This window comes from Salvelinus namaycush, chromosome 1 (genome assembly GCF_016432855.1).
Source record: "Salvelinus namaycush isolate Seneca chromosome 1, SaNama_1.0, whole genome shotgun sequence".
Taxonomy (NCBI): domain Eukaryota; kingdom Metazoa; phylum Chordata; class Actinopteri; order Salmoniformes; family Salmonidae; genus Salvelinus; species Salvelinus namaycush.
This window is the reverse complement of record NC_052307.1, coordinates 73,744,155-73,758,270: the sequence shown is the minus strand read 5'-3', so window position 1 is coordinate 73,758,270 and position 14,116 is coordinate 73,744,155. Positions and strand designations below refer to the sequence as shown.

Below are 14,116 nucleotides of genomic sequence, written 5' to 3'. Positions count from 1 at the left end.
TATGTGTGTACAGTGTATTCTGGAAGTATTCAGACCTTTACTTTATCCACACTGTTACATTACAGCCTTATTCTTAAATGTATTACATTGTTTTTTTTCACTCATCAATCTACACACAATACCCCATAATGACAAAGCAAAAAAAGGTTTTTAGAATTAACGTTTTTTAAATATCACATTTACATAAGTAATCAGACCCTTTACTCAGTCCTTTGTTGAAGCACCATTGGCAGCGATTACAGCCTCGAGTCTTCTTGGGTGTGACGCTACAAGCTTAGCACACCTGTATTTGGGGAGCTTCCCCCATTCTTCTCTGCAGATCTTCTCAAGCTCTGTCAGGTTGGATGGGGAGCGTCGTTGCACAGCTCTTTTCAGGTCTCTCCAGAGATGTTCGATCGGGTTCAAGTCCGGGCTCTGGCTGGGCCACTCAAGGACATTGAGACTTGTCCCGAAGCCACTCCTGCGTTGTCTTGGCTGTGTGCTTAGGGTCATTGTCTTGATGGAAGGTGAGCCTTCGCACCTATCTGAGGTCCTGAGCACTCTGGAGAAGGTTTTCATCAAGGATCTCTGTACTTTCCTCCGTTCATCTTTCCCTCGATCCCGACTAGTCTCCCAATCCCTGCCGCTGAAAAACATCCCAACAACTTGCTGCCATCACCATGCTTAACCGTAGGGATGGTGCAAGGTTTCCGTCAGACGTGACGCTTGGCATCAGACCACAGAATAGTGTTTCTCATGGTCCAAGAGTCCTTTAGGTGCCTTTTGGCAGACTCCAAGCGGCTGTCATCTGCCTTTTACTGAGGAGTGCGTTCCCGTCTGGCCACTCTACCATAAAGGCCTGATTGGTAAAGTGCTGCAGAGATGGTTGTCCATCTGGAAGGTTCTCCCATCTCCCCAGAGGAACTCTGTCAGAGTGACCATAGGGTTCTTGGTCACCTCCCTGACCAAGGCCCTTCTCCCCTGATTGATCAGTTTGGCCAGGCAGCCAGCTCTAGGAAGAGTCTTGGTGGTTCCAAACTTCTTCCATTTAAAAATGGAGGCCACTGTGTTCTTGGGGACCTTCAAATGTTGCAGAAATGTTTTGGTTCCCTTCCCCAGATCCTGTGCTTTGACACAATCCTGTCTCAGAGCTCTACAGACAATTTCTTCGACCTCATGGCTTGGTTTTTGCATTGACATGCACTGTCATCTGTGGGACCTTATGTAGACAGCTGTGTCACTTTCCAAATCATGTCCAATCAATAAAATTTACGACAGGTGGACTCCAATCAATTGTAGAAACATCAAGGATGATCAATGGAAACAGGATGCACCTGAGCTCAATTTCGAGTCTCATAGCAAAGGGTCTAAATTCTTATGTAACTAAGTTAGCTGTTTATTTTGAATACATTTGCAAAAATTTCTAAAAACCTGTTTTCATTCTGTCATTATGGGGTATTGTGTGTAGATGGATTAAATAAAACAAATTCTCATACATTTTAGAAAACATCTAACGTAACAAAATGTGGACAAAGTCAAGGGGTCTGAACACACACACTTATGTAAAATATAAAAGTTAAAATAAAGAAAAACCCTTGAATGAGTAGGTGCCCCCAAACTTTTGACTGGTACTGTATGTAAAAAAAAAAAAGTTTTATTTTATTTATTTTCTTACACAGTACCAGTCAAAAGTTTGGACACCTACTCATTCAAGGGTTTTTCTTTATTTGTACTAGTTTCTACATTGTAGAATAACAGTGAAGACATCAAAACTATGAAATAACACATGGAATCATGTTGTAACCAAAAACACACAATGAGGTTGGAATAATACTGTGAATATTATGATAATGCCCTTTTAGTGTAAGAGCTGTTTGAAAAGACCGTCTGATTTCAGCTTGTTTTGGTTGGTGGGATGGAGTCTTGGCCTGCCTGGTGACATCACCAGGTGGTAAATTAGTTAATAGACCAATAAGAAAGACAGTTCCAAACCTCTCTGACAATAAGAGCTAGTTTTCCCCTCCGCATTCAGACCACTCCCAGACAGTCTCAATTCTTGCTTGAGAAATGGCTCTTCGCTTAGAGGATATTTTTGTTTATTTTTGACAATTTTAATAGAACAGTAAGGCACTTATTGTTACCCAATTAAGAAATGATTTGATTTTGAGATAAAAACTGTCTGCATTGGACCTTTAAGGTTAGGATTGGGCGAGGGAAGCACATCCTAGATCTGTACCTAGGGGACACCTCACCCCAGACCGAGCAGTGACTGCTGCTTACTTTTCTGATAGCCTGCTGCAATCCCATTGGCTGCATCTACTCCAGTTTGCAACTCATCTTTAGTCAGCGCCTCCCCTGGAGAATTCTGGGAAAAACAAAGAAAAAGGAACTACTCAAAACAGGGTTGTGTAATATTCCGTTTTATTTTCAACAGTGTAAACCTGTGAACAAGCTCACATCTAAGATATGGAGGAGGTGATCAACATCACATAGAAAATCAGGGGGGGGCAACCAGGGTTGTGCTCATTAAGCACCAAAAGGAAGAAAACGGACTGAAACAGGGAGTGACTACCTTGTCACGCACACACATATTTTTCATTTTCTGTTTCAAAACATTGTCAAATGTCTGTTTCATGCCCTAATGAACACAACGCTGTAAGCAATGGTATTCCAGATATCCCAGCATGGGATGAATCAGAAATAACCTGGAATAATTCCACCTACTGTACCTGTTCTTTGTCCTCACAGGCAGCCATCAGCTGTTTGAGGTACCAGCCCTTGTTCTGGGCCTGCAGGCGGTGTAGGCCCAAAGCCTGGGAGCGAAGTGCCTCATACAGCCGGTCTTCATCACCACTCAGCAGGGCCTGCTCGGCTGCACTCAGGGAACTGGTCACTGGTGGGGGAGGAAAGCGTTTGAACACTCTGGGATGAAGTTACCTCTAGGTACAAATCTAGGATCAGTTTTAAAGAACTGACCCCAGATCAGCTAGAAGCAAAACTCACTTCAGTGAATTGAAAAACGAACAACGCAGGGATGTTAGATCTGTGAGTCTGTTGACTACTAACTCAATAAACATTTAAAAACACGTCTGCATTCTCATGTGGATTCATCAACATACAGAATAAAGTGTGTGTGTTACTCACAGTTGACCTTGTTGACGTTGCCCTGGATCTCAGCCTGTGTGAGGAGCTCTTCATAGACATCTCTCTCTGCGTCGGAGTTCTCCCCCAGCTACAGTAGGAGGGACAGCGCAACAGCAGCAACATCAGGGTAGTGTTCAATAGGCATGAAACGGAACAAAACACTCCGAAACCGGGAGGTACCATCTGAACTTGCTCAATAAGATGCATATATTTTAGTTCTGTTGCACATAGAAGCATGGATTTGTGACTTCAACATTGTACATTTAAACCAATGATCCTGAAGCCTGCTCAAGGAGAAACAATGTATTGCAGGTTGTCGTCCTGAATCAGCAGTGAAACAGCTGATTCAGCTAATCAGGGTGTTGACCACCAGATGATTATTTAAATCAGCTGGCACCTAGCGGAGGCCAAAACACTACTGTAGTCCAGCTCTCCAGGAGAAATATTGAGGGTCACCGCTTTACAGGAACTATACAGCTAGAGAAAGCCAAATACACTTTTCAAAGAAAACCCTACTACTACAGCAGCCAGTATTGGGGTGGATTCCAATTCAAACCAGTGAAGTCAGAAAGTGGATTCCAATTCAATCAATTCAGACAGTCAAATGAATTAGTGAAAACAATTGGAATTTGACTTTCGGTTTACTTTCTGAATTGATAGAATTGAAATGGAATTGACTCCCCAACCCTGTCACCCATTCTCTTCCGCAGTATTTACAGCAAGCTCTCATACCCGTTTGCGTGAGTTGGCCACCTTCTCAGCCTTGGCACTGTGCAGCATGTCCTGGTAGTGCTGGGCAGAGCAGGTGTTCATCTGAAGCAGCATGGCGTTGGGGTTCTGCATGGCAGCCATGGTGCCCTCGGGAACCCCCTGGTCTATGGCCTCATTGATGGCTATCACTGCAGCATGCACTGGAGGAGAGGAGATAATTACCAGAAATGTGTGTAATATTTTCATAAATGTTCATAAAAGTAAAGAGAAGTTACGTAATATTATACCATCATTTTCAATGTTATAAAGAAGTGTTGAAATCAAAAAAAGTCTTAGTCCTGCCACTCAACCAAACAGGCAGTTAGACACGCCCCTCTGTGATATCTGATAGGTGCTTACACGCAGCCTCATCCACTGACAGCTCATTGGCCAGGATGCCACCAATCTTGCTGAAGGCGGGCATCTGGATTCCATACTTCTCCAGTTCACTCTTCATGTTGTTAATCTCCTCCTCTGAGTGGTAGAAAGGAGGGAAAGAGTGAGGTGGAAAGGAGGGGAGGAAGAAAGAGTTGGTTAGGCATTAGGTCTATCAACAGTTGTTTGGTGGGAGTCCTGAAAGAGGGCAGGGGTTGTCCTGTAAACATAATCATGGTACAAAAGGGGAGTGTAATTCTTGCACTTGGAGGGAAATGGTATCAGGCACTGGGGAGTGGGTGTTCCCTGAGCTGTAGGTGTCTGCATAGCTTGGCTAAGACTGAGGCTAGAGTCTGGAGAGAGAGAGGAGCTAGAGTCTGGAGAGAGAGAGGAGCTAGAGTCTGGAGAGAGAGAGGAGCTAGAGTCTGGAGAGAGAGAGGAGCTAGAGTCTGGAGAGAGAGAGGAGCTAGAGTCTGGAGAGAGAGAGGAGCTAGAGTCTGGAGAGAGAGCATGGTGAAGGTAATGGCCAAGGTAGTGACAACCAACTCTGGTCCTGGAGTACTAGATAGTGTGTAGGTTATTGTTCCAGCTCTGCGCCCAAATGCATGATTCAACGTCCTATCTGATCAGGTCATTAGTATCAGATTAGAATCAGATTTTTTAGTGCCGGCGTTGGAACCACACCCTACACACACACTGGACCACACTGGCTAAAGTAAGGTACGCTTCAAACAGTAGATTATAGACAGACTAGAGAGATTCAACTAATTATCTCTTGATGAGTATGCGATTCGTAGAATCAGACGTTTTAGTGCTAGGTTGGAGCCAAACACTGTACACAATGGACATAAGTACCCTTCATACTGTAAATAGTAGGCTAACTATATTAGAGGCTAAACAGACAGGAGACGGTGATTGTTCCTGGCCTGAGTGTAATACACATACCCCCTGTTCAGTCGCTTGGCAGACACAGTAGAACAGAGCAGCAAGGAAACACTATCTATCACTAATGACTTTCCCATTGTTGCTAGCTGCCTGGTAAAACCCCTTTCCCTGTGGAACTGTAACTTAGAACTAGAGCCAACACTATGCCTGCTTGTCACTTATAAAACACTATCTAAAGTCACTAACAGTACATGTATCCATGTTTAGTATGTGTATGGGATCCCTGCGGGAGTTGAACCCACAACCTTGGCTAGCAACTGAACCAGAGGACCACATATCATGTTTAACATCATATGTTATGTTAGTTGTGTTAACTGTTTGACTTTAAAACAAAAAAAATTAACAATGACAAACTTAATGAGTTGAGTGAAAGAAAATTGAACACTGTGTGGTATTGGGACACACTCACCTGTGAAGTCCACCTTGCCATACAGGTCCTGGATCTGAGGGGCTAGACCCAGCTTGAACAGGTACAAACTGTGTGGGGGGAAAGAGATAAACATGTTGTTGGAGCTGTGTTCTGGCATGTGTGTGGCACCAGGGGAGGGGGCCAGAAGGTAATGTAGTCAACAAAAAGCCATTCATCTAGTGTGGACTGGAGCTGGGGGTTACACACACCTCCTACCCCCCTCTGCCACCCAGTCCTCTAGTGTTGACTTCCTGACTCTAAAGGCCAAGGACCCTTCCCAAATGGCACCCTGTTCCCTATATTGTGCACTACAAAGGAAATATGGTGCAATCTGGGACATGGGTCAGTAGATGTACAGCCTCTGGACTGAACAGGCTCAGCATCCATTTTACATGCAGCTGGAATGTTCTATTAACACAGACTGTCTGTGTCCCAAATGGCACCCTATTCCCTATTTAGTACACTACTTCTGACCAGGGCCAATAGGGCGCTGGTGAAAAGTAGTGCACTTTATAGGGATCCGGGTGCCATTTGGGACGTGAACTACCATCGCAAGGCTGAGGCGGTTGGAGTTTCTCCTTGGTGCTGAATACCTCACCAGTACAATATCGTACCATTCACCTCATAAACGTGTCAGGTTTCCAAAAACCTAGTTCTGAGAGTAAACATGCACAAATCCAGTCTACATTTTCAACTTCACATACCGGCGGTATTGAGTAGGACAGAGCAAAGCAGAAAATGTTGAACATTTTTCACTGAGAACAAAATATTACGATAGACAAATTGTCTATCGTGACTTTTCTGTGAGAGTTCAGGTAGCACTGTGAGAGGCAGATCAGGGTTTAATATAATTGTAAACCTCTTAAGGATCTATGGGATCGGTATCCCCATACCGGGACGGTTGTTGCTAAAGTGCGCTAATATGACTAGAATGACGTTGTTAGTAACAGCAACATTTCCAGGACATAGATATGTCTTATACGGACAGAAAGCTTACATTTGTGTTAATCCAACTGCACTGTCCAATTTACAGTAGCTATTATAGTGAAAAGAATAGCATGATATGGTTTAAGAGTGCACAACAAAAAACGTATCACTTATCAACTGGTTTGATACATTCACCTCTAAAGGTAAATAACATGCTCTCAGTAGTCTTGCTCTGATTTGTCATCCTGAGGGTCCCAGAGATAAAATGGAACATAGTTTTGTTTGATAAAATACATTTTGATATTCAGATGTAGGAACTGGGTTCTACAGTTTGAACCACTGCCATCTCTGATTTGTGATAAATGGTTTTCCTAGAGTATTCAGAAAATCTATACAAATTTCAATTCATCGTGTGTGTGTGTGTGTGTGTGTGTGTGTGTGTGTGTGTACCTGAGAGCATGTATGCAGTAGATGCAGCGCGGCATGTTCTTCCTATCATAGATGTCTGTAGTCTCTGGATAGAAGATCTGAGGACAGACGGACATCTTCATTAGGCACAAAACATGCTAAAACGCTAATTAATTACATATTACCTGGACTTGTCCAATAAGAATGTGAATGTTTCAAAACATTATCTTCCGTTCGTTTCTATTGAACGTGACCCAGGGCTGAGGGTTCAGTAGTCTGGAGTGGGATCCAGGCAAGCCCCGGCTTGTTACACAGGAGTGGTACGGGGGAAATACCCTTCCCTGGTATTGTGAATACAGTGACTGCTATGTCTGTGTGTGTGTGTGTGTGTTGTGTGTCTGTGTGTAAGCCCATCACTCACCTTTGGCAGGCCCTTCTCTGTCATGGCATTGAGCCACTGGATGACGTTGTCTGTATGTCTAAAATGAAGCCCAGTCGCCTGCAGGAATGAAACAAAACAGTGAGTTACAATGTGACACACATAAACAATTACAGTAATACACACATCATTCATTCCTTCCCCATTGAGTAAATCAAGCCTGACTCAGAGAGTGAGTCACAGTAACCTGGGGTCCTATTCAACTAAAACATTTCCAAGGTAAGACTGGAGATGGAGCATTTCTTGGGTGCATTCTTGCAGTGTAATAACAATGTCTGTTTTTGGTTATTTAACTTAAGTCAACCTGTTTTGATAGAATAAGACCATTGATGCATGTCTGTTCCTCGTGGCATTGATAGGTGCTCCGGGGTGAAGTTTTCCCTAGATACAGATCTAGGATCAGCGTCGCCTCACCCAATCATAACCGTGACTATTATTGTTGAAAAATGCTAAACTGACCCCAAATCAGTGTCTAGGTGCAACTTGCCCCTACACCTTGATGGATAGTCCGGTGTGAGTTAGGCAGGTTGGGCAAAAGGGAGTTTGTCTCCTCTGGTAACTGACTGAATAGAATAACATCTTTGTCCCTTTGACCTGCACTTATCTGGAGCGTGTGTGTGGGTCTGGTTACGTGTGCGTTATAGTCTGCAGTGCATCTCCTCGGTCCTCACCTTGTAGCGGGTCTGCTCGCGGTCGTAGATCTTCTTGATGGAAACGGTTTGTGGGGCGAAGAAGTTGCCAAGTTTGGCCAGGTACACCCCGTTCCTAAGCCCCTCCTCCAGCTCTGTGGTGGGCGGGAGCTCCTCATCCAGACACGCCTCCATCCACCTGGAGGACACAGAGAAGAGGTTTTATTTAACCTTTATTTATCCAGGTTAGTCTGAGAAAAAAAATGATTTTTCAAGAGAGACCTGGTCCATCCAGGATGGCAGCAGAGGGGAACAATGTTTGAGACAAATAGTCAATCTAACAACTTAGACATATGTTTTTTCAGTACTCAAACAGTACACAGAAAATTACAGATTCTAGTTTACTACCTCATATTTTCATTGTGCTCCTACATTTCTTTGTGTGCGCCTACATTTTGCAACTTAGGAGCACACATGCGCCTTGCAAAAAAGGTCAGCTTAAAGCCCTGACACATGCAGTACACACACACACACACTACACCCAGTGACATTCAACTCCTCACCCCTCCAGAGTTTGTAAATCTGAGAGGACTATTCTTCTCTCCCGTTGCCTCTAGTTACCACAGTGTAGCATTTCATTTCCTAGGAGCTGAAAGTTTCAGTTCTGTTAGAAAACTAACAGTGTGTTTAGTACACCACATTTTAACCTATACACGGTATATCATCAAATCATGTGTTCATATCACCATAGATAAGATGCCACTTAGCAGTCGATTTCATCCAAAGTTAGTGATTGCATAAATGTGTATTAATGTGTGTACTAATACGAATATGTAATCCCTGCAGGAATTGAACCCATGACATTGGCATTGATAGTGCCAGACTCATACCAACTGAACCTCAGAGTTACAGCGGCAAGAAAAAGTATGTGAACCCTTTGGAAATACCTGGATTTCTGCATAAATTGGTCTTACAATTTGATCTTCATCTAAGTCACAACAAACAGTCTGCTTAAACTAATAACACGTTTTCATGTCTTTAGTGAACACACCGTGTCCACATTCACACTGCAGGGTGGAAAAAGTATGTGAACCCTTGGATTTAATAAGTGGTTAACCCTCCTTTGGCAGCAATAACCTCAACCAAACGTTTTCTGTAGATCAGACCTGCACAATGATCAGGAGGAATTTTGGACCATTCCTCTTTACAAAACGGTTTCAGGTCAGCAATATTCTTGTGATGTCTGGTGTGAACCGCTCTCGAGATCATGACACAGCATTTTAATATCGGGTTGAGGTCAGGACTCTGACTAGGCCACTCCAAGAACTCATATTTTCTTCTGTTGAAGCCATTCTGTTGATTTACTTCTGTCTTTTGGGTCCTGTGGCGTCACCCAACTTCTGTTGAGCTTCAATTGGCGGACAGATAGCCTTACATTCTCCTGCTAAATGTATTGATAAACTTGGGAATTCATTTTTCCGATGATAGCAAACTGTCCAGGCCCTAAGGCAGCCCCAAACTATGATGCTCTCTCCACCATACTTTACAGTTGGGATGAGATTTTGATGTTGGTGTGCTGTGCCTTTTTTTCTCTCCACACAGTGTTGTGTTCCTTCCAAAACAACTCAACTGTAGTTTCATCTGTCCACAGAATATTTTGCCAGTAGCGCTGTGGAACATCCAGGTACACTTTTGCTAACTTCAGACGTGCAGAAATGGTTTTTTTTGGACAGCAGTGGCTTCTTCCGTGGTGTCCTCCCATGAACACCATTCTTGTTCAGTGTTTTACGTATCGTAAACTCGTCAGAGATGTTAGCGTTCCAGAGATTTCTGTAAGTCTAGGATTCTTCTTAACCTCATTGAGCATTCTGCGATGTGCTCTTGCAGTCATCTTTGCAGGACGGCCACTCCTAGGGAGAGTAGCAACAGTGTTGAACTTTCTCCATTTCTAGACAATTTGTCTTACCGTGGACTGATGAACATCAAGGCTTTTAGAGATACTTTTGTAACCCTTTCCAGCTTTGTGCAAGTCAACAATTCTTAATCTTATGTCTTCTGAGATCTCTTTTGTTCGAGGCATGGTTCACATCAGGCAATGCTTCTTGCGAATAGCAAACTCAAATTGAGGGTTTTCTAATAGGGCAGGGCAGCTCTAACCAACATCTCCAATCTCGTCTCATTTATTAGACTCCAGGTTAGCTGACTCCTGACTCCAATTAGCTTTTGGAGAAGTCATTAGCCTAGGGGTTCACATACCTTTTCCAACCTACCCTTTTAATGTTTAAATGATGTATTCAATAGACAAGAAAAATCCAATAATTTGTGTGTTAGTTTAAGCACACTGTCTATTGTTGTGACTTAGATGAAGAGCAGATCAAATTTGATGACCAATTTATGCAGAAATCCAGGTAATTCCAAAGGGTTCACATTAGAGGTTGACCGATTAATCGGAATGGCCAATTAATTAGGGCCAATTTCAAGTTTTCATAACAATCGGAAATCGGTATTTTTGGACATCGATTAGGCCGAATTTTTTATATATTTTTTTTTTTACACCTTTATTTAATCTTTATTTAACTAGGCAAGTCAGTTAACACATTCTTATTTTCAATGACGGCCTAGGAACGGTGGGTTAACTGCCTCGTTCAGGGGCAGAACGACAGATTTTTACCTTGTCAGCTCGGGGGATTCAATCTTGCAACCTTACAGTTAACTTCTTATGGCTGAAGGGGCACTATTGAGTAGCTTGGATGAAAGGTGCCCAGAGTAAACGGCCTGCTCCTCAGTCTCAGTTGCTAATATATGCATATAATTATTAGTATTGGATAGAAAACACTCTGAAGTTTCTAAAACTGTTTGAATGATGTCTGTGAGTATAAAAGAAACTCATATGGCACGCAAACATCTGAGAATAAATCCAAACAGGAAGTGAGAAATCTGAGGTTGGTATATTTTCAACCCATTCCCTATTGAAATCCCATTGGGATATTAATGAAGATTCACTTCCTAGGGCTTCCACTAGATGTCAACCATCTATAGAAACTTGAATGAGGCTTATACTGTGTTGTGGGACTGAATAAGAGTGGAATGAGTCAGACTACCGGCAGTCAGCCATTTCCCGGTCACGCACATACCACATGATATCTTCCTGCGTTCCGTTCCTCCTCAAGACACAAAGGAATTCTCCGGTTGGAACTTTATTGAAGATTTATGATAAAAACATCCTAATGATTGATTCTGTACTTAGTTTGAAATGTTTCTTCGACCTATAATATAACTACGTTTTTGTCTGAAGATATGGTCGACCAGCACCAGCGTTTGGATAGGTGTACCAAACACGCTAACAAAAGTAGCTAATTGGACATAAATAAGACATTATCGAACAAATCAAGCATTCCTTGTGGACCTGGGATGCCTGGGAGTGCATTCTGATGAAGATCAAAGGGAATATTTATCATGTAATTTCTGGTTTCTGTTGACTCCAACATGGCGGCTAATTTGACTATTGTTCTGAGCGCCATCTCAGATTGCATGGTTTGCTTTTTCAGTTAAATTTTTGGGAAATCTGACAGTGGTTGCATTAAGGAGAGGTATATCTATAATTCCATGTGTATAACTTGTATTATCATCTACATTTATGATGAGTATTTCTGTTGAATCGATGTGGCTATGCAAAATCACTGGATGTTTTTGGAACTAGTGAACGTAACACGCCAATGTGAACTGATTTTTTGATATAAATATGAACTTTATCAAACAAAACATACATGTATTGTGTAACATGAAGTCCTATGAGTGTCATCTGATGAAGATCATTAAAGGTTAGTGATTAATTTTATCTCTATTTGTGCTTTTTGTGACTCCTATCTTTGGCTGGAAAAATGTCTGTGTTTTGTCTGTGGCTTGGTGGTGACCTAACAATCGTTTGTGGTGCTTTCGCTGAAAAGCCTATTTGAAATCGGACACTTTGGTGGGATTAACAACAAGATTACCTTTAAAATGGTATAAGATACATGTATGTATGAGGAATTTTAATTATGAGATCTGTTTGAATTTGGCGCCCTGCACTTTCACTGGCTGTTGTCATATCTATCCCATTAGCAGGATCTCAGCCATAAGAAGTTAACTAGTCCAACGCTCTAACCACCTGACTACATTGCACTCCACGAGGAGCCTGACTGTTACGCGAATGCAGTAGAAGCCAAGGTAAGTTGCTAGCTAGCATTAAACTTATCTTATAAAAAACAATCAATCATAATCACTAGTTAACTACACATGGTTGATGATATTACTAGTTTATCTAGCGTGTCCTGCGTTGCATATAATCGATGCAGTGCGTATCATTGCTCCAATGTGTACCTAACCATAAACATCAATACACAGAAGTAAATATTTTTAAACCTGCATATTTAGCTAAAAGAAATCCAGGTTAGCAGGCAATATTAGCAGCGTTCATTGCAAGCAGAGTCAGTGTATATGCAACAGTTTGGGCCGCCTAATTTGACAGAATTTTACGTAATTATGACATACCATTGAAGGTTGTGCAATGTAACAGGAATATTTAGACTTATGGATGCCACCCGTTAGATAAAATACAGAACGGTTCCGTATTTCACTGAAAGAATAAACGTCTTGTTTTCGGAGATGATAGTTTCCGGATTCGACCATATTAATGACCAAAGGCTCGTATTTGTGTGTTATTATGTTATAATTAAGTCTATGATTTGATATTTGATAGAGCAGTCTGACTGAGCAGTGGTAGGCAGCAACAGGCTCGTAAGCATTCATTCAAACAGCACTTTCCTGCATTTTGCCAGAAGCTCTTCGCTGTGCTTCAAGCCTATCAACTCCCGAGATTAGGCTGGTGTAACTGATATGAAATGGCTAGCTAGTTAGCGGGGTGTGCGCTAATAGGGTTTCAAACGTCACTCGCTCTGAGACTTGGAGTAGTTGTTCCCCTTGCCGTTGTCGTTCCCCTTGCCTATTTGTCGTTGTGTTCCTGGTTCGAGCCCAGGTAGGAGCGAGGAGAGGGGTGGAAGTTATACTGTTACACTGGCAATACTAAAGTGCCTATAAGAACATCCAGTAGTCAAAGGTTAATGAAATACAAATGGTATAGAGAGAAATAGTCCTATAATTCTTATAACTACAACCTAAAACTCCTTACCTGGGAATATTGAAGACTCATGTTAAAAAGGAACCACCAGCTTTCATATGTTCTGAGCAAGGAACATAAACGTTCGCTTTCTTACATGGCACATATTACACTTTTACTTTCTTCTCCAACACTTTGTTTTTGCATTATTTAAACCAAATTGAACATGTTTCATTATTTATTTGAGGCTAAATTGATTTTATTGATGTATTAAGTTAAAATAAGTGTTCATTCAGTATTGTTGTAAATGTCATTACAAAATAAATAAATAAGTATTTTGAAATATTTAACAAATAAACATTAACCCCCCCCAAAAAACTGTTGATTAATCGGTATCGGCTTTTTTTGGTCCTCCAATAATCGGTATCGGCGTTGAAAAATCATAAATCGGTCGACCTCTAGTTCACATACTTTTGCTTCCCACTGTAGATGTCAACTAGAGGAGCAGATTACATCCAGTCCAGTACGTAGTACAGCAGATTACATCCAGTCCAGTACGTAGTACAGCAGATTACATCCAGTCCAGTACGTAGTACAGCAGATTACATCCAGTCCAGTACGTAGTACAGCAGATTACATCCAGTCCAGTACGTAGTACAGCAGATTACATCCAGTCCAGTACGTAGTACAGCAGATTACATCCAGTCCAGTACGTAGTACAGCAGATTACATCCAGTCCAGTACATAGTACAGCAGATTACTCTCACCTCTAACAAACCACACCTAAACATTCCTCTTGGCATGTAAATCCCCTGAGGTCAAACCTGAAGACACATCCTTACAGTGTGTTTGTGTCGTGCTAAGCCACTGAGGAACCATACTGCAGTTCTGGGTACAGAAGAGATGAGAGAATGTCCCTTTATAACTATCAACAGCGTGTACGTGACGGTGCTCGGCCACCGTTACAGCGTGTACGTGACGGTGCTCGGCCCCCGTTACAGCGTGTACGTGACGGT

The 14,116-nt window shown here is 42.2% G+C and overlaps 1 protein-coding gene across 1 annotated transcript in view; it reads right to left on the bottom strand.

The window, feature by feature from the left end:
- The window catches only part of iqgap1 (IQ motif containing GTPase activating protein 1), a 70,281-nt gene that overhangs the window by 37,153 nt on the left and 19,012 nt on the right, over positions 1-14,116 (bottom strand). Inside the window, exons 3-11 of the mRNA XM_038994427.1 lie at positions 8,048-8,204; positions 7,359-7,436; positions 6,980-7,056; positions 5,603-5,670; positions 4,234-4,347; positions 3,856-4,034; positions 3,124-3,211; positions 2,709-2,872; positions 2,260-2,344 (exon numbers count right to left, since the gene is read on the bottom strand). Of these exons, the coding sequence (XP_038850355.1) occupies positions 2,260-2,344; positions 2,709-2,872; positions 3,124-3,211; positions 3,856-4,034; positions 4,234-4,347; positions 5,603-5,670; positions 6,980-7,056; positions 7,359-7,436; positions 8,048-8,204 (1,010 nt within the window). The remainder of the gene's footprint in view (positions 1-2,259; positions 2,345-2,708; positions 2,873-3,123; positions 3,212-3,855; positions 4,035-4,233; positions 4,348-5,602; positions 5,671-6,979; positions 7,057-7,358; positions 7,437-8,047; positions 8,205-14,116) is intronic.